Source organism: Xyrauchen texanus, chromosome 44 (assembly GCF_025860055.1).
Source record: "Xyrauchen texanus isolate HMW12.3.18 chromosome 44, RBS_HiC_50CHRs, whole genome shotgun sequence".
Lineage (NCBI taxonomy): Eukaryota > Metazoa > Chordata > Actinopteri > Cypriniformes > Catostomidae > Xyrauchen > Xyrauchen texanus.
In genome coordinates this window covers 11,110,006-11,129,954 of record NC_068319.1, presented here as the reverse complement: position 1 = coordinate 11,129,954, position 19,949 = coordinate 11,110,006, and the positions used below count along the sequence as shown (strand labels likewise).

Genomic DNA, 19,949 nt, shown 5'->3' with positions numbered 1-19,949 from the left:
TTAATTAACCTATCAGAAGTGTGCTGCTCTAGTGTGCTGAGGGGCTGCTGTACCTTGTTAAAAAGGTGTATAGGTGTATAAAGGTTACAATACTGTTACGAATGCTGTCTATGATACTTGCATAAAATAAAACCTATTGCAACAATAATTGCTTTGAGAAGAAATTATAAAGATAGAGCGATTTCGGGTTAGGCTTGAAATCTGACATTACAGTTCGGGCCGCCTAAGGTCAGGTTGCACGGTCTCTGGTACAGATGGGGTTTCATTTAAAGGCCCGTGCAGACCTCTACTACTGCCTACAAAGGTTGATTCCTTCTAAGGGGCCATTTACTAAAGATGGATTAAACAGTTATATGCAGTTCTGTGGAAAAGGATGTAAGTGTCTTAAGATGTGTTTTTTTAAAGTTGAAACAGTCAAAGATGTCCCTCTAGTGTACGTTTACATAGAGAAACGTTTTTTTGTTTTTTTAGATGGACGCAAGATGCATTTAGGGTGAATGGCCCTTAAGGCAGCCTTAACCCAGATCCCATAAGTGACCATTTAGAACACTCTACATAAGGAACGCCACATGCCACACAATTAGTCTGTATCTGATTTCAATAGAGTATGACGTTAGCATGTTGCTAAACGAAGTACAAAACATTACATTTGAATTAGACATTAAACTCACACAGAAATATTTGTATTGTTCCTTTACATAACTGAATGAAATATAGGTTTATAAGTTAGTTAACAATTTACATTTCTTTCACCCTAATTTGCCAGCTTGGATTTGTTTTTCGCAATGTGTTCCAGCACGGATTCATGAAAGTCTAAATATGTTTTCATTTGAAAACAATGATTTTGCAACTTTTATGCCTCTCACCCACAATGGAACAGCATTTCCTCCACCTAAAACGGTGACTTGCGAAAACGCTTTTTAGCGCTGCATACTTTGGAAAACTATGATGTTAGGAAACTGAGATTTCAAAGTAAAGCAGATTTGTGTGGATGTAGCCTTAGAATGTAGGCAAAAGTATCTAAGGCCACATCGACTCTAATCCGTTTTCACTGCTTTCCAAAGTATAGGGTGAGGCATAAACGTAGCAAAATGAATGCGTTTTTCAAATAAAAACTTATTAGTGTGGACCTGGCCTTAGGAGGTAGCATAATTAAGCTTTTAGAACAGCCTTCTCATTGAGAGGGCGACTATGATGCCTTAAAGTGCTGCTTACGTAGGAAGCTCACTAGGTTTTGGAACAGATCGTGTGAGCACGCAAATACTTTAAGAATCAGTAACCCAAGTCAGACAAAGATCTCAGCGGTACATTAATCAGTAAAAGTAGGTCTCTGTTAGGACATCTAACACTGGGGACCAGGTGATTGAGACGGGGGCCCCTCCAGAGGGCCGCCTTCCGGAGGTTACCATAAGCCACGGTGCTGAAAAGCACAGGACAGGCAAGCCCAGTGTTGAAAAGAGGTAAGTGGATCTAGGGTTAATGGTGTCTCTGCATGTGTGCAAGTGTGTGTGCTATTATATACTCCAAATATGATCTTTACGAGTGTCTGTGTCCATTTAGTGGGTATATGTTTAAGTGTGTGCATGTTTTAGCGTGTGTGCGCATCTAACTGTATGACAGCACAGCCGTTTGCTTGGGAATGATGGAGGACAGCCTGAAATCTGATCACGCTTCCAAGGCTGCTACACTGCCCACCCAAGGAGATGAGGATGAGTGTGTGGGTTATCGGGTACGTGCAGACATTAAAACACACAAACAAACACACAAACACACACACACATTCACTGACAAAATAATACTTTGTTTGGGAAACCTAAGGTTGCATATAAAACCCTAAACAAAGAATATAAGTGTTCTTTATCACTCAACGATAATGTGACAATGCAAGTATTCTCTGTAACTGTTAGTATCTGCTGTTGAAGAAATGCCCTATACAGTATTCTTTTTCACTGAACAACAGTACGAAACAATTGTAGCTGTTTTCTTTGTATATAAACAAAGAAAATAAGAATTCACTCCTACATAATACAGTGAATCTATCACAAACAGAAAAAAAAAAAAAAAACATTACAAACAAGCTACAGTTTCAAGAGTATTAATTTACAATCAGCTAACAAGTGACATTTAAATCGTACAGTAAATGGCCTTAAAGGAATGTTCTGGGATAAAAAAATCTCTTACAAAAGCATAATATGCCATCAACGGTATGCTGTTGATTACCACAGCCTTGTAGTTTGTAAAAACAAACAAAAATTGTATTTACAGTAATGCACTCACAATAGAAGTCTATGGGTCAAGATATTCTAGACGGCTTAAAAGCAGAAATGTGAAGCTTGTAATTTTGATACAGCACTTAAATGAAATCTTCCATACAACAATGTGTGTTATCTAGGCAGTAAAGTTGTCTCAATTGTTCTTTTAGTTTTGGAAATACTGTTTTGTGAATCTATAAGTATGTGTAAAGGTTAGAGGGTTAATGGCTTTACATGGTCATTGGATATAAATCTGTCGAGATGAGGTTAGTAAGCGATTTTATCACACTAGTCTCTTAACACAATGTTTAAGCCTGGTGGCTATTCTTTAAAAAAAACTGTGTATTTTCACCTTTATTCCAGTGCAATGCCTTGGCCCATAGACTTACAAGAGCATTACTGTATACACAACACGTATGTGTATTTTTACTTGTTTTCCTGAGGTACAAGTCATTTTTTGAATCAGTTGTAATCAACGGCATTCTATCCATAAAGCTTAACTTGAATTGAACCAGACACATTCCTTTAATGATAAATGATCTGAACAATAATCAACAACTGTAATCTAGTCATTTCAGATCAGACTTTACACAACAACATTGTTAGGAGAAAACTGACTTTAAAAAAAGCCTATAATCATACCAAATGCCATGACTTCAGGCACTGTGTGTGTCAAACAAATTATGACTTTTTGCATTTGATGGCCTAATTAACATAATCAAATGGACAGGGGAATTTAGATTCCTGATATATCCGGGCTCTGATCCTAGATCTTCCCATTCTCCGGGACAACACTGGCTTTGATGAGAAATAATTTTGCCTAAAATCTCCTTTTGTTTTATAATATGGTATGGGTAATATATAGTAATATATTATAATATAGTGAAATGGGTTTGGAACAAAATGAAGGTGAGAAATTGATGACAACATTTTCCTTTTTGGGTGAACTATCCCTTTAAAGGTTGTTGTCCGACCATACGATTGTAGATTGCAAGGGTTTGAAAGGATAACTGGGGGTTGTGAAGACTGCTAACGTGACCAATCTGTTGTTGGCTAGGCCGCCTCGAGAAGATAGATTACTCTTCTCTAGGCAGCTCAGGGACAGACAAGCCCCAGAACTCCAGAGGGAGGGTTCCCATTCCGCCTCCTATTCCCATTCCTTGTCCCGCTGCTGTCGGCTCTAATGACCCAGTGCAGTATCTCAGCACAAAGGGATTCTAAACAAGGTGGGAAAAATACATTCAGTTCTAGACATGCATCTCTTCCAACAGACTCAGGGATCCTCTGAGGGCTCAGTGTCAGGTCAGGGTACTCACACAAGCTCAATGATGAAAAATAAATGAATTCAAATTGTGTCACGGAAATTGACTATTTTTTCAATATTTTATTTCATTATGATTGTCACCACAAGGGCGGCGACAAATGAGACCAAATATAAACACTAAATATTAAAAATATATATTTTTAGAGATACTGTAGAGCGGTGGTTCCCAATCCTGTTCCTGGAGGCCACCCAACACATCACATTTTGTATATCTCCCATTTCTGACATACCCAATTCAGGTCATTGAGTCTCCACTAACGAGCTGATAAGATAAATCAGGTGTGTTTAAATAGGGAGATATCCCAAATGTGTAGTGTTTGGTGGCCTCCAGGAACAGGGTTGGGAACCACTGCTGTAGACAATATGAAGTTTGATCAATATTGTTTTCTAATAATTTTTTGTCATTTTAATCAGTTATTCATTATGGCATCTACTGTCAAGTCTGCTATTGGGTGGATCTCATAGGAACAACTGTAGAAAACTGAAATATAAAGATAATTTGTATTGTGTCAGTTGTAAAAATATATATACACATCAGTGTATGTCAAAACAATTATCATGGTATTGATCCTTTATGAAAAAGCCCCAACTGAATATGCTATGAAATGTGGGAGTACGAGATACAAAGACACAGATGAAGTAATCAGAATATCCAAAAGCATAACACTCAGCATAGTCCAATGGTGACTATTAGACAGGAAGTGCTGAGGAACAGCCAATCAAGTCAGCAAAGAGAGACAGGAAGTGGCACACATTCAAGCCCCATCAGTTCCACTCCATTCTAATTCCTGCTTTGCCGGAGCAGATTGATCAGATCCTCCAGGCTCAAACACGGTAAGCCAATACATTAAATAACTGCGCTCAACTTTTACAAGAAGAACGTGGGGGAAGGGTGAGCAAAGAAAACACATGAAAACTACTAATGAACGGTTTGCTATTTTAGTTGCACTTTTATGTTTCATTATGCTTTCTTGTGTTTTCTTAGAATGACAGACATGTATTATCACGCATAACGGTGTACCTGCAGTATGTTTGTATAGATTTAGTATCGATACATAGGAAATGGTCTGATACTGTACCAAAGCCAAAATCTTGGTATTGAGCCGACTCTAACAGGCACTAATACTAAAATCTACCATGAAGCTGAAGGCTATGAAGAGAGACAGATATCCCTGACCCATGTCTCCCACACAAGCCTTTAGTAGGTCAGCCCCTCTTCAAAGATACCATGTAAAAGCAAATCACCTCTGACAGTACACAACTTTAAGATGTACATCTTTTTCAGTACAACTTTTAGGATATTTTTTCAGGCCTGTGTTTCACAAAAATATTTTATTGATATTGCAACAGAAAATGGAGATTGTTATTAAAACATTCAAATGGTAGACTGTCTAAAATGGTGGTAAAAAAAAATGGTACATGCAAAAGAAAAAAAGAAAGAAAAAAATGTATGATAATAATAGAAATTTAAATAAAAACTTAAGTAAAATAGGCCTATATAATAATAACAAAAAATAGTTGAGAACTGTCTAAAATACTCCATTAAATTAACCAAAAATGAAGTTTTTAAACAGGTTTCCCAAACACTCCCTCATCTGTCATTGGTCAGTCAAACAAATAGTCCCGCCCTAAACGCATGCTAGTAGTTGAGTCAATGTTGCTATGTCAGGAAGCTAAAAAAAAAAAGTTGTTTTGTTAAAAGTGCCACAGTGAATAAGTTGACATGGACACCAGAAAGCGGCTTATTGCTTAATAATGTGAGAAAGTGGCATTCCCATTTTACAAGTGGCATACCCTTTTCTCCTGTATACATGCCGCTCGGTCAGTAAACAGCATTCCCCACAGCAATGTAATTTCCCCGCGACACTTGTGTAAATAACAAACCTGGTATCAGAGGAAGACTTTACAATTTTATTCCCCGTTGCTTGGCTTTATTTCTAGATATTCCAAAGTAGTTGTTTTCTATCACTACCCATAGCAGAATTGTGCTGCAATAGTGGGGTTTTCCTCTTACGTAAAACTCTGGGATTCCCCCAGTGTATTTGAGTGCATATAGCGAACGCGAGGGACCGTTGATATTTTACATTGGTGTGAATTAGTGTATCCCCTTTGTTGACTTGTTGTTGGGCTCCTTCCAATGATGTTTGTTATCCGTTCTGTTCACATGTATGTGTACTCTTCAAAAACCTGTAACAACACCGCTTATGTGTTTACATGGCCACATAACCTGCTTTCTCTTAATCTCTTAAACGGTACAAGGGAAGAAGAGTTCTTATGTACATGATGTTTCAGTATGCCGCTTTCTGCAAAAACCCAGGAATAAACAGTTTTCTTAAGAGCATGTAAACATGGTCAGTGCTTCAACCTGCAAATGGTTTACTTAACAGTTGTTTCTGCACATTTAAGCCTGGGCAAGGGTATACAAATTGTAACAGAAAAATTACATCACCTTTAAATAAAATGCTCTCAAAATCTTGAAAAATGCAACATTGATAATCATGCCTGAAATCTTGAAAAAAAATCCCCTTTCCATTCCATACAATGAAAGTGAATGGTGACTGAGGCTAACTTTCTGCTTAAAATCTCCATGTGTTCCATGGAAAAAAGAAGGTCATATGGGTTTGGAGCAACATGAGGGTGAGTAAATGATGACAGAATAAAAAAAATAAAACTTTGGGTGAACTACCTCCTTAAGTTTGCATCTGTCACATAAATATAGTGAATGACCCCAGTCTACAAACCGGATATGTCGACCCCAGACCTCACTAGTGTTTATGTGTTTCCTCAGCCGCCCCCCCCCGTCACTATATTACAGTGTAAACATCAAAGACATTTTTCAGTGTGCTAGTCAGATCTCTCTCTCTCTCTCTCTCTCTCTCTCTCTCTACACAGGGATGCAAAAACACACACAGACACATAAATACACTGTAAAAAATGCAGTCCCTAGTAAATACCCTAACGTCATGTTAGGAATGGGACTGCTATAATTAACAGTGTAAGACGCCAGTCTGCCAGTGTGGGCGTCGTGCCAGTGGATCAGCCCTAATTACTGTATTCATTTTGTCAGGACCATTCAGTTCACAGCTCTCTCTGACCGGCCCTGGCAGCCAATGAAATTTCTGGACACTAACATCACAACGTCCAGAGGCCAACCAGCCGTCCCCTTTAAGGCAACATCAAAGCCAGTGAAGGAGCAAAAATCAAAATGGCTGACGCACACACGACCCTCATAAATGCAAAAAAAATTAAATCTCTTGAGTGGACACTTTTCTTGGACTGACTAAATATCAATATTCTTCATACCATCCATTTATGCCAAAAAAACAAAACAAAAAAAAAGTGCATACGTAAATAAAAATTAATTTAAAATATATATAAAAATATCCCCTCACAAGATGTTCATCAATTGTGGTCATAACAAGCATAAGCATAAAATCAATATGAAAATCATAATTGGCTCTGTTTACTTTCTTGCCATTTACTTTCATTATAATGTGGTAACATGCTCCACCTCTGAAATGACTTTGGCTGCCACAGCCTAATTTGTCCCACCAATGAACCTAAAATATTTTTACACTTCTCATAATAACACAAAAGATCTCTAACACTGAATTTTGCTCTCACTCCCAGTCAGTCAGTCAGCTCCCAGTCAGTCAGTCACCCCCCGTTATCCAACAGTCCAAACAGTATAATTATCAATTGTATCATTAACAATGTACTACAACAAACAGATAACTTTACTGCAGAAGTTATCATTGATAATTGCTGTTAAAGTAACGTAAGCTAATGATGTAGGATGTCAGTCTCCTCGCTTATGTCGCATGACATATCCGGCTGCTCGTAGTGAAAAACAAATGTATAACATTTGTAACGTTATTTCTATCAGGAAGACTTGCAGACTTGAGTGAAATTTAAGATGACATTTATTTGATAAATATAAAACAGAAATGCAATGTCTATCTTTGGCGTAAGCCCCATCTGGCAGTACGAAGAAATTGTACTCCGAACAGTTATATCCTGCCGGAGATAGGAGGCAGGGGCGAGGAGCTTACCCCCATGCAGGACGGGACTCAACTAGTGGTGGTGGGGTGGTGGAGGTTGCCGTGTTAGCACACTGAAACAGCAATGTGATATTGTGAGCAGACTTATAAAGCAATGGCTTACATTTGATTGGCTAAGCGTTATCTAGCTGATGTTACTATGATGTCCAGCTGTTAGTCTTCCTGCTAGAACTACGCTGCGCTTACATATATAGCTAGTTAACGTTAGCTAATTATCTAATGTTAATTTTATTACAGTGGCTCTGACAAAGTAACTATTTTCAGCATCTGAGGAGCAAGTTGGCTCATCATGTTACGTTAGGCTATTTGTAATGTTAACTAATCAAGTCAAAGTAACGCTACTGTTTAAACTCCATTACGTTTACCATGCTGTGTGGGCGTGAATTTCAAATCACCATTCATATCTATACAACCAATGTGTTTATGATTAAATTACTTCTAGAGCACAAAACTGTTTACAAGAGCACAAAGTTCTTCATAGATCTAGCCTCTTCATTTTGCTCTCAAAGTGCACCAGACTGATGCATTTAACTTTAAAATGTAAAATAAATTCTTACGTAGGAGCATGCCCCTGGACTCCCTTAGAGGATCCGAGGTCCACCCACCACAGTCTCACAAAATCCTGTGGGAAACAATGCTGTTTCACTTTTTACTGAAGTAAAATGGGTAGTGAATGTCAAATTCATATTGGCTTTAATCAAAGATGTTATTTAAAGAGAAGCTATATTAGCATGGCTTTTAACATTTGTACGGTTTAGTCGCCATCAAATGCTTGCCAAGTTTAAAAGCCCTCTTCAAGTTGTGGTGTTTGCGTGTGGTGACACACACGCAACAAAAATATTAAATATGTGATTTTTATCAATGGTATCTAATGCATAAACTCAAAATATGTGAGAGCTGGGAGGGAATGCTCATGACTTTATGAAAATATTTCCATCATTCAGGCAGCCTTGAACATAATTTTGGTGCCAACACACTGGTCTCTTTCAGTCTCCATCACATCCTATTTAAAACTCTATCTCAACAAGCAGCACATGAAAGCTAAACGAAGACGGTGCCAAACGCGCCGCTTGTTTGGGTTCAATATTTGTGTTTGAAAAGAGACAAAATGAAGTGATCTGTGTCAAATTTAACGCCTGTTTAGGATTATTTATTTCACAGGTGCAGGCTGAGGAAAACACAGACGTTACGTAATCGCTTGGAAAATAACGGGTCATCCTAACAAATCCTGATCTGTCACATTGACATCACACAGCGAACAATAAACTTTTCAACCTGCATCCTGAGGTGAAGCACAACCATGAAGGAGCTACATAAATAACCAGTCAATAACAATTACACAACAGTATAGGGCAACATGTGGAGCACTGAAAATGGGACGTATATGGATAAACTGAGAAACAAAAATGGCAATTCATCTTTCTAAATACATACAGGCAATTTCTAAAAACTTTAACCATAAGCAGCAAGAATTGATGCAAAAATATTAATAAAATTAAGGTTGGAAATTCAGCATGTGAGAGTAATACCCTCAAAATTATTTTAAGATTTAAGCATTTCAACTTCATAACAAAATTCCATAAAAACTTAGTTGAGTAACCTTTAACAGAAAAAAAAAAAAGAAATATTTTAAGTTTTATTCAATTAATTTTGTTTAAAATTGCACAATTCAATTAATTTTGTTATGAAATTGAAATGCGTTTATCTTACAAATAGGCTAAAATATTAACATATTTTTCTGAATATCACATTTACATTTATTCATTTGGCAGACGCTTTTATCCAACACGACTTACAAATGAGGAGAACAAGCAATTCATCCTAAACAACACAGTACATCGGCTCCAAAAAAGTATATAGACACTTAAGCCACACTTAAAAATGTATGATTTTAAATGGATAGATAAAATAGATCTCACAAATAATGCTAAAGTTTTCTCAGAACTAACTTTAATGTGAACCATTATTTTTAACCATCTGGTCCCAAGACAATTTTTAGATGCATGAATTCAGTTCCCCTTCAGTTCACACAGGTGTCCAAGAAGAATAACCACAGGTTTAGTTCCTCTATTTAACTCTGGACATGTTCTACTAACATATGCCAACCAGAAAGTGTCCAAATAAGCTTAATCTTCATTTTGAACAATATCTCTATTGTTTTATCATTTGAACCTAACAAACAAGTGTGTTTGTGCTATATGTCTTAAAATAAATGCCACTCATATTGATATCTAATGTTTGTTTGTAATATAATGCAATGACATGCATGCATTTTTAAGTGTGGTTAAGTGTATCCAAATATTTTTTAGGGCCATTGTACATCGTACGCAACCCAACGAGTCATATAGATTGAAGGCAAAAAACAATGCTAAATGCACTGCGTCTGAAGTAACTGTACAGTAACGTAGCCATGCCACATCAATTCCAAATCCAATAGCCCAGCCATTAAGGTAACTTTCCAGCTTTCCTCATCAGAGATAGAATTTCCCCCTCTCTGACTAAGGCGCTTGATGTCTTGCACCTTGGGTACTGGTCAGAGAGGCACTCAGACTGACTTTATTTTTTCTTTTACAGAGTTCACAAAATCTCAGAACACGTGGCCTCCCAGCCAAAACCCCCAGCACGATTAATTTAGTAACGGGTTATTAAGCGCAGACATAAATTGCAGCCCTGGACATTTTAAATGGAAAAGGGGGACTGATTTATTGAGGCTCCGGAGACAAAACAGGTTTTCTATTTTCCATTTATTCATCGGCACTCTCTGGGAGTGGTAACTCGTAAGGAATTCACGCAACGAGAGGCAGGAAAGAGGGAGCTAGAGGGAGGAGGGCAGGAGGTAACGGCAGCCGTGATCAAAGATAACGTTGGCCGGAGCGCTGCGGAGCCCTTGAATACTCGATATGATGGTTGGCAGAGACTTTTTAAATCAAACATATCAAGAAATTATACAGATTTGGCATTTAGAAAAGTGGAGGCACCTGTCTGACATCTTCATAAAAAATATTTTATGCTGATAATGATAACATTCATCAAAGAGTAAAACGGAAAAGCCTTTGACTTGGTTCTCTAGATCAGTGGTTCTCAACAGGTGGGTCATGACCCAACAATGACTCATAAATTGAAGGCAAAAAGTGAATGACGCAATTACTACAGTACGTTTCACTCCGTTTTGCCTCCACGTATCTCGGTGATAAGCGAAATCAGCATTCCACATGATTCTACATTTTGAGTCTGTAAATACTAAAGGACCACAACAGAGCCTACGAATATCATATTCACACATTTCTAACAAATAATCTGCTTCTAAACAGAACATAAACTCCTCAAAAACGTCATAATGTTACACTACTGCCAGTCTATGTTTGTTTCAGGACAATCAGATCAGAAAGGGTTTTATGTAAATAGAGAATCACTGATCCTTACTGTCTTGTTAACATGCAACGTCATTTTTTTCCCTGGAACATGACCTCACAGCCAACCCTATGGTCTGGACATGACCGTTGGCCTCTAGTCATGCAGACAGAGTGTTCCCTAAATGGATAAACCATAACATCCTCTGGTTTCTCTGCCACTGACCTCTCTTATGAGACCATACCGTGCTTCAGACAAGTGCAAAAGCCACAAAGTAATCTAACATTGTGGCCATGCTCTAGATAGCAATCAATTGGAACAATTGCAAAAACAAAGTTGCAACTCTACAAGGTGTGAATTGTAAAACAAGCTGTTGGACTGGAGGCAGACAGACATTCCCAAAAATGAAAACTCAACGTTACTAAGGCTGACATTCTGCCCAACATCTCTTTTTGTGTTCCATGGAAGAAATAAGTCATACAGATTTGGAACAATATCAGGGTGAGTAAATGATTTTAGGTGAACCTTGTGAATAACATCAACTGATATCCAATGCCAGAACATTGTACTATCATTCACAGGTACCCAAGAGACTAGGATGTGCCTATATGACTATTAGGCATTCACATTCCTCTTCGCCCAACTACATTTTAGCCGTTTATCTTTGGAAAATTATCTCTCACCTCTGGAGTGTCCTTCTTGAACTCGCGGCTTTGGTCGATGAGTTTTTTTCTGGACTGCTCACTTTCATCCTGTCTGTTGGCCAGGGCTGTTGCGGTGGCATCCAGTTCTTTCTGAGGATAGATAAGGGAAACAATGACATGAGGTTTTAGAGTAATGGTTTAGGAAAATAAATGACGTCACATCAGACATTAGATTCACAGAATTGAACATAATTTCACAGTTTCAGACTTTCATAATTAATTGTGTTCCATAAGACCGTGGTATGACAGTGAATTGGCCAAGCAGGTCATCCTTCTTTGTCCTGGAACAACATTCCTATCAACAATCGGATTTTAGAGTTTAGGTTTAGGGTTAGGGTAGGGATGTGCATGAGTAATAAATTTTTTGAGTACTCATTTAGCTATAAATATTCGACTAGTAAAAACACTATTTGAATATTGCAATTTTAATTTCTTTTTCCTGTAAAAAAAAATATTTAATAAATAGCTTCAGAAGGCTTAGAGTGTAGGCCTATGTTTCTATGAGCGAGTGCAATGTGTTGCCATTTTTTTAATCTAGATTGTTGTTTATGCAAAGTGTTCTTATTTATTTTTTAGAAAAACAGGTTCAAAGGTTGAAGGTTAAACATAAACTTCTAAATTTCAAGTAACTGATTACTATGTGTGTGTGTTAGAGTACTCAACTACAAAATTACTCTAAATACCCATCCCTAGTTTATGGGTCCAGGGGAGCAAGGTCACCAAATTAAACACTCAACAAGTGCTGAATACTATTATAAATCAAACAAATGTGAGTAAAATTTTTTTTTAAAAAAAGCACCAACAGTCAACAGATGTAGAAAGTGCCTTACATGTAAAAGAACCATCACCTTTCAGATACAGAAATAGCCTATCAATCAACTCCAGAACGTGCATGTGCATTAGCTATACAAGCCATGAAAATTGTGTTTTTTAGCGCAATTTGATGTAAAGAAGCACAATTTATGATACCAGAGTTGTCAGACTTTAATGCTGATTTTAAATAAATGTTCTTTGATCATATTCTTGACCAACCATTTTGGAGATTTCATTCTTTTCCCCATTCAAGTAGAGAGGAGCTGCACTTGTGTGCCACTTGTTTATATAAAGAAATAGCTACCCGTGAGCATTCCAAAGATGGAACCGAGTGGACTGTCTTGCTTAAAGACTTTGCAAATATGCAGGGAATACAGTTGTATGGTAAAGAAATATTTGTAGACAGTAATTTGTTTCAACTCACAGTGTGCCGTTACTCCTTACAATGAAATGGACAACTGATAAAATTTAAATCATGACATGTCTTAGTGTGATTTATTAAACTGCTAAAGGCTGCAATCTTAGATTGGAAGAGATGCGAACTTTGAATTAATGTATAAATCCGACCGCTCATACAGTTGAAGTCAGAGGTTTACATACACTTATGTTTAAGTCATTAAAACTCATTTTTTAACCACTCCACAGATTTCATATACGCAAACTATTATTTTGGCAAGTAGTTTAGGACATCTACTTTGTGCATGACATGAGTCATTTTTCCAACAATTGTTTACAGACAGATTGTTTCAATTTTAATTGACTATCACAATTCCAGTGGGCCACACGTTTACATACAGTTAACTGTGCATTTAAGCAGCTTGAATAATTCCAGAAAATTGTGTCAAGCCTTTAGGCAATTAGCTTCTGATAGGCTAATTGGAGTCAACTGGAGGTGTACCTGTGGATACGTTTTAAGGCCTACCTTCAAACTCAGTACCTTTTTGCTTGACATCATCAGAAAATCGAAAGAAATCAGCCAAGACCCCAAAAAAATAATTGTGGACCTCCACAATTCAATTTCCAAAATGGCCAAAAGGTACCACGTTCATCTGTACAAACAATAGTATGCAAGTATAAACACCATGGGACCATGCAGCCATCAGACCGCTCAGAAAGGAGACAAATTCAGTCCCCTAGAGATGAACGTAGTTTGGAGCAAAAAGTGCAAATCAATCCCAGAAAAACAGCAAAGGACCTTGTGAAGATGCTGGAGGAGACAGGTAGACAAGTATCTATATCCACAGTAAAACAAGTCCTATATCGACATAAGCTGAATGAAAGGCTGCTCGGCAAGGAAGAAGATACTGCTCCAAAACCGCCATTAAAAAGTTTAGAGTTTGCAAGTGCTCATGGGGACAAAAATCTTACTTTTTGGAGAAATGTCCTCTGGTCTGATGAAACACAAATTGAACAGTTTGGCCATAATGACCATCGTTATGTTTGGAGGAAAAAGGGTGAGGCTTTCAAGCTGAAAAACACCATCCCAACTGTGAAGCATGGGGGTGGCAATATCATGTTGTTGGGGGGCATTGCTTCAGGAGGGACTGGTGCACTTCACAAACTAGATAACATCATGAGGAAGGAAAGTTGTGGATATATTGAAATAACATCAAGACATCAGCCAGGATGTTAAAGCTCGGCTGCAAATGGGTCTTCAAAATGGACAATGACCACAAGCATACCTCCAAAGATGTGGCAAAATGGCTTAAGGAAAACAAAGTCAAGGTATTGGAGCCTTGACCTCAATCCGATAGAAAAATTGTGGGCAGAACTAAAAAGGCGTGTACGAGCAAGGAGGCCTACAAACCTGACTCAGTTACACCAGTTCTGTCTTGAGAAATGGGCCGAAATGGGCCAGCAACAAACTGTCTTTAAACAATATAAAGACAATGCTACCAAATACTAAAAAAGTGTATGTAAACTTCTGACCCACTGGGAATGTGATGAAAGAAATAAAAGCTGAAATAAATCATTCTCTCTACTATTATTCTGACATTTCACATTCTTAAAATAAAGTAGTGATCCTAACATGACCAAAGTGCTTCACAGTAATACAATTTAAAACATAACATTTAAAAATTACCACATACACAAACACCAGTAATCTAAAACACAAAATACAAACAAAACTGTGTCTTACATTTCATTTGTCATGCTCAAAGGTCAGTGTAAAGAGATGAGATTTCAGACATGGTTTAAAAGTCTTCATGTTGCAAACTGTTTATCCGGAAAGTGAAGCTTCCGGCAAAAAATACACGTCTTAATAAAAGCATGTTTCAAAATATAAGCTAGAGCCCTGAAATTGAGAAAATTGTGACAGAAATTAATTACAACTGCATAGTAAAATGTAATATTCACTGTAATAATAATAAAGCAATACTACTGTTGAATAAAAATTTGGCAAAACAAATGCAATGACATGTTGAAAAGTTGTTTTCAATTGATAAAGTTTTAAAAATGAATTGATTTGACATAATTTTGATGATGAAATGAAATTAAATGCTACTTAAAAACACTTTAGCAATGCATCCTTGATTGAGAAACACTTGATGGAAGCATGCATTTCTTTTAATTTATTATTTACATTTAAATGTAACTTTTTAAATAGGCTAAACTGGTGTGTTCAGTAGCACATTGTTATTAGCATATTTATGCTGTGGTACCGAAATTGATAACAAGAACTGTCAAATTTCACTGTATCGGTACAGACTACACTATGGAATGTGTCATACTTGGCAAAGTCATGATCACTTTTTACAATGAGATTGGGGACACTAAAACGATTTGGTGTTCACATGCAAGGTCGCTGACCTCAGAGTCAGTCGCATTTGCAACTAGCCAAAAGTTATAAAAAAAATACCACAAAACCTTCTCAACAAACATAATTGTCTATATTGCAGGAAACACATGTTTTATAATGTATGAGAATACTGCTCAGTATGCACCTGCAGGCATATTGCGGCCATAAACCACTCTCAATAACTCACTCAAATGGACCAATCAGATTCCCTCGAAAGTTCCATCAAACAAGCTGAGATTGGCCGCCTCATCAATCAGTCACCGACAATGTGCTGCAGTCCCGCCCTTGGTAGGCCTCATGAAAAGTCAGCAGTCTGCAGTCCCCGCAGTCTCACTCTTCTCCTCTAAACAGCAGGGAGCTGAGCTAAAGAATATTGTCTGACATCTGGGAGCCAGATGCTGAGAACAAATCAACTTAATTAGGCTGGAACTCTTTGCGCCAGACTCCCCAAACCTCCAACACAACAACTGGGGGGCTGAGTCACCACAGTCTCGCCCCAATTTTACTCTTCTCTGTTATTATCAACTCCTCTTTGCTCATTGGAAGACACACGGCTCCGCAAAACACTCAGACGGAGCGTTGCTTGCCTAGCCGAACTCTGCAAGGTACATCACTAAGGGGTTGATCCACAGGGACATATTTGGTTTTAAAATATCATCCCTAGAGACGGGTGTGGATCATTGGTTTCTGGGTCAAAGGGACATGTTTTAAATAAAAACATCATGCCTTATAAGTGGGACATGGTTCTTGTCTTTCTAAACAGCCTCGGCAGGATGTCTGTATTCGTTTGTTATAAATATATGTAGTGTAACTGTGACGAAAATAAACTCTGACATAATGTGTTTATCCTAACAATGTACTGACATAACATGTACACACAATATATGCACGTGCTTTTGAGCACTGTATAGGCCTACACAATACTTTCCTATTATCATAATAGATATCTCCTAACACTTTACAATGAGGTTGTGTATGTTAATAAGTTACAGTCATGCACTTACAATGGAAGTGAATATGGCCATTCCATAAATGTACATTTTTTATTTTATTTTTTTAAAGTACACTGAAGAGAATGTCAACATATTTCACTATATTTTATAGGAATAGTTGTTTCTTATTTGTAATATTAGTTATGTACATAGGTTGTGTTTTATGTAGTTTGGTTAATGTTTATTGCTTTATTTTAATTACATGTGTTACCCTGATTGTGTTTTGTGTTTGTGCGAGTAACACGGAGCACTACATCTTTATTAATTATTGCTCCTTTTTAAGTCATCATGTGGCCTTGTGTAGTTGCTTAAGTGATTAACCAGAAGCGTTGCTAGACTTCAGTGTCATATGGGGCTTAGCCCATAGGCCACATTATAATATAAAAATAAAAAGAATCCTTCCTTCCATGACGTAAAAAATTACCACCCTACCTGTCAAATAATAATTATACTAAGCACAACACTGACACCTGTTCAGAACTTTATATAAGCAAACGTCAGGTGCACAATGAACGGATAAACCAAATTTAATTGCAGAGGATCAAAGCGAGAATTACAACTTGTTGGCTCATTGCTCATTGTGCAGAAATTACGCTAACAATAAAATCAAAGTAATTTAAAAATTTAAATTTTCAATTGTCATTTATCTATATATTTTGAGAATAAAGTAAAAGTAAAAATAAGTTGAAGCATTATGAGATTAAAGTCATAATATTTTGAAGATAAATCAAAAGGAAAGTAACAAAGTGGAGCATCTGGGTCTTTACATAGAACATCACTAACCAGGGAGATAACTTGGCAACACAATCGAGCTGAATTTGCATTCATGAAAGAGGTGTGCATTAGCACAGGAGTTTTCAACATGTAGGCGCCTGTCAAGGGTGGCACGAGATATATGCTCACACTCAAGTGAAGCGAAAAATAATTGGAACTGCTGAGAATTCTATAAGTCCATATCAAGATATTGTATACAGTATTGTTTAGAGAGGAAACCTCAATAACTCCGCCGAGCGGGACTGCTCGAAACTGTCTGGTTCTTTCTCCTGAATAAATTACATTTCCTACATAACCGCTGCAGTGTCCAGATACTAATAACTCTGTGTTGATGCGCCCAAGACCAAGGATTTTATTATTGCAAAATCCTATCCTAAAGTATGATTTAACTACATCCTCCACATCCATCTCTTGCATTAATGAAGCTGCTGGCTTGGTGTCCATTCTATCATTGTGATAACGACACTCTGTTTAGCCTAATATTGAGATTTTTTTCTCTAATATTTATTCACACAATATACAACTTTATTCTCACAATACTAAGACTTTATTCTAATAATTTGTACTTTATTCTCATACAAAATTTTATCTCATAATGCTATGACTTTACTCTGAAATTATTACGACTTTAATCTCATAATTCCACAAGTTTATTCTCGTAATTATTACTTTATTTGTGAATATATAACTTTATATTACTTTATTATCCGAAATATTATAATTTTTTTTATGTGGCAATAAAATGCCATCGTGGGATCACCCAGTAAAGTAAAAAATAACTTATTCAAGCATCTCGAAACACCTGCGTTGGGTTTCATGACTGTTATTAAATATGACTCCAAGTTTCAACGCTTGATAAACGTAAGAGTGCCCCCCTTTTGCTCTGTTGTGCAGACATAAGTAAAATAATTTGACATGTTCAATATAATTTGGTTTTTAACTAGGCCTATTTAAAAATCAAGGCACCCCAAAGAGGCTATTTAAATGTAGCAGTTTAACTCCACGCACATGACATGGAAATGTGAACCAGCACGTATATACAGGCAGTCACTTTTGTTTGACTTTAATGTGAGATTTTATCATTTTAAGGCCTATTTATTGTTTTATCTAGGCTTATAGCTCACTGTGCTGGTATTTTGAGTTGGGGTTGAGAAAATTCCATTGCAAAAAACATTTTTTATTCCTGTGTACCGACTCCAACCTAAACACGAATAACTGAACAAGTTGACTGTCGCATGCATTAAAATCTACTTGGTGTGTGGATAGTTAAAAACAAATGAAGATTAGAAATGAGGCTTATAGATTATATATTTAGAAATGAGGCTTGCATAATAAAACCTCAGTGCCTCTGATACGGAAAAGCTGCACCCCCGTGAGAGAAAATAGAAAGCATTCATGGGTCTGAGGAACTTGAGCACAAACAGCAGGTAAAAGTCAAAGTGCAAACTGTCAATTAATGCAAGTTGGGCTCACTGATCGGAATTAATTTGCATTTGAAGCCAGAATTGAAGCCCGCTTTGTTGCTTTTTTACCCTGATTTAATTAGGATTAAGCCTCACCTTTTTTTTTCTCTCATAACAAAACAATATTCGTGACTATTAACAAAATATCTGGGACTTCAGCCCTATCAACCAGGGTCTTGCTACGGTGGAGTAATTAACAATACATTTTAAAGTGAAAAGCAGTATTTTATAGTTCCAGAAGGTTAGTATATTAAAGCTCAAGTAATTTCTGCATAACTAGCGCCACCAAATGGAATTGATCGTGGGAACGCAGATCGATTTTAGTCTTGCGGCTCAAGGTTCAAGGCTATTGGACCCGGCTGATAGCCCAGGCTCGCACTGGCCTGATAGTGGAAAAGTGGCTAGTGTTTACAGCTTTCAAGAAAATTAACCTATTAATGGCTGTCTCTGCATATTAAGCTGGAAAATATTTTAACAATGAAATAGTTACAAACTTAAGCTTTAAGTTTATATCATTTAAATGACTGAAGTCTGTCTAAAGTTATATCCCATATACATTTTTTATTTTATCACCTAAAAATCATGTTAACATTAAAATATGTTTGTCAACATTATGCTACAATTGTTGTCGATTGAGCTTAACTTACATTGAACCAGGAACATTCCTTTAATGTTAATTTCTACATATATTTTCAATGTTAAAAACTGTATACGTTAACATTTGTTAATTCTTTGATCTAACATAGACTAACAATGAACAATAGTATATGTATTTATAAATAATCACTTCTAAGATTAATAAATGCTGTTAAAATATGTATTGTTTATTGTTCATTCATGATACCTAATGCACTAATATTAACGTACAGAGCCTTATTGTAAAGCGTTGCCTATATATCATTGTCTTCAAATTCTTTAACAACGCCATAAATCGAATTTAAGGCTGTGCTACCAAGATTAAAGCAAAGGTGTATCATAATATAGCATACGGCATACTGGACCAGCGCTCATATCAATACTGGTAATGCTCCCTGGGGTTTTCCATCCAGCCACCCTGGTGTCGTTCAAGGAAGCCCTGTAGCCCTCCAATGAGAGTCGTTTATATGAAGGACCAAATTGTTCCCCATAATAGCTTTATAATTTTCCTAATGGAAGAATTCTGCTGGCTCAGGCGGCGGTGCTTGTCTTAGTTAATTTGTTCGGTAGTAAACGCTGATGGAACAGATTACAGGGCTCCCCAGAGAGCCAGGCCCTGCCAGATACTATCAGATGCATATGCAGCAGGGAAACGTCAAAGAGGCCACGTTCTCGCTCTCTCTCTCTCTTTCTCTCTCTCTCACTTTCTATTTGTAGTTCTTTTGTTTTTTCTTTCTCTCTTTCTCCCAAGTTCGCTCATAAACTGTCTTTCTCACAGG

The 19,949-nt window shown here is 37.1% G+C and overlaps 1 protein-coding gene across 4 annotated transcripts in view; it reads right to left on the bottom strand.

Moving 5' to 3' along the window:
* Positions 1 to 19,949, bottom strand: part of cux1a (cut-like homeobox 1a) — a 169,481-nt gene that overhangs the window by 112,378 nt on the left and 37,154 nt on the right. For all 4 annotated transcript variants that reach the window (XM_052117670.1, XM_052117672.1, XM_052117671.1 and 1 more), the window contains exon 2: positions 11,672 to 11,782. In XM_052117670.1, the coding sequence (XP_051973630.1) occupies positions 11,672 to 11,782 (111 nt within the window). The remainder of the gene's footprint in view (positions 1 to 11,671; positions 11,783 to 19,949) is intronic.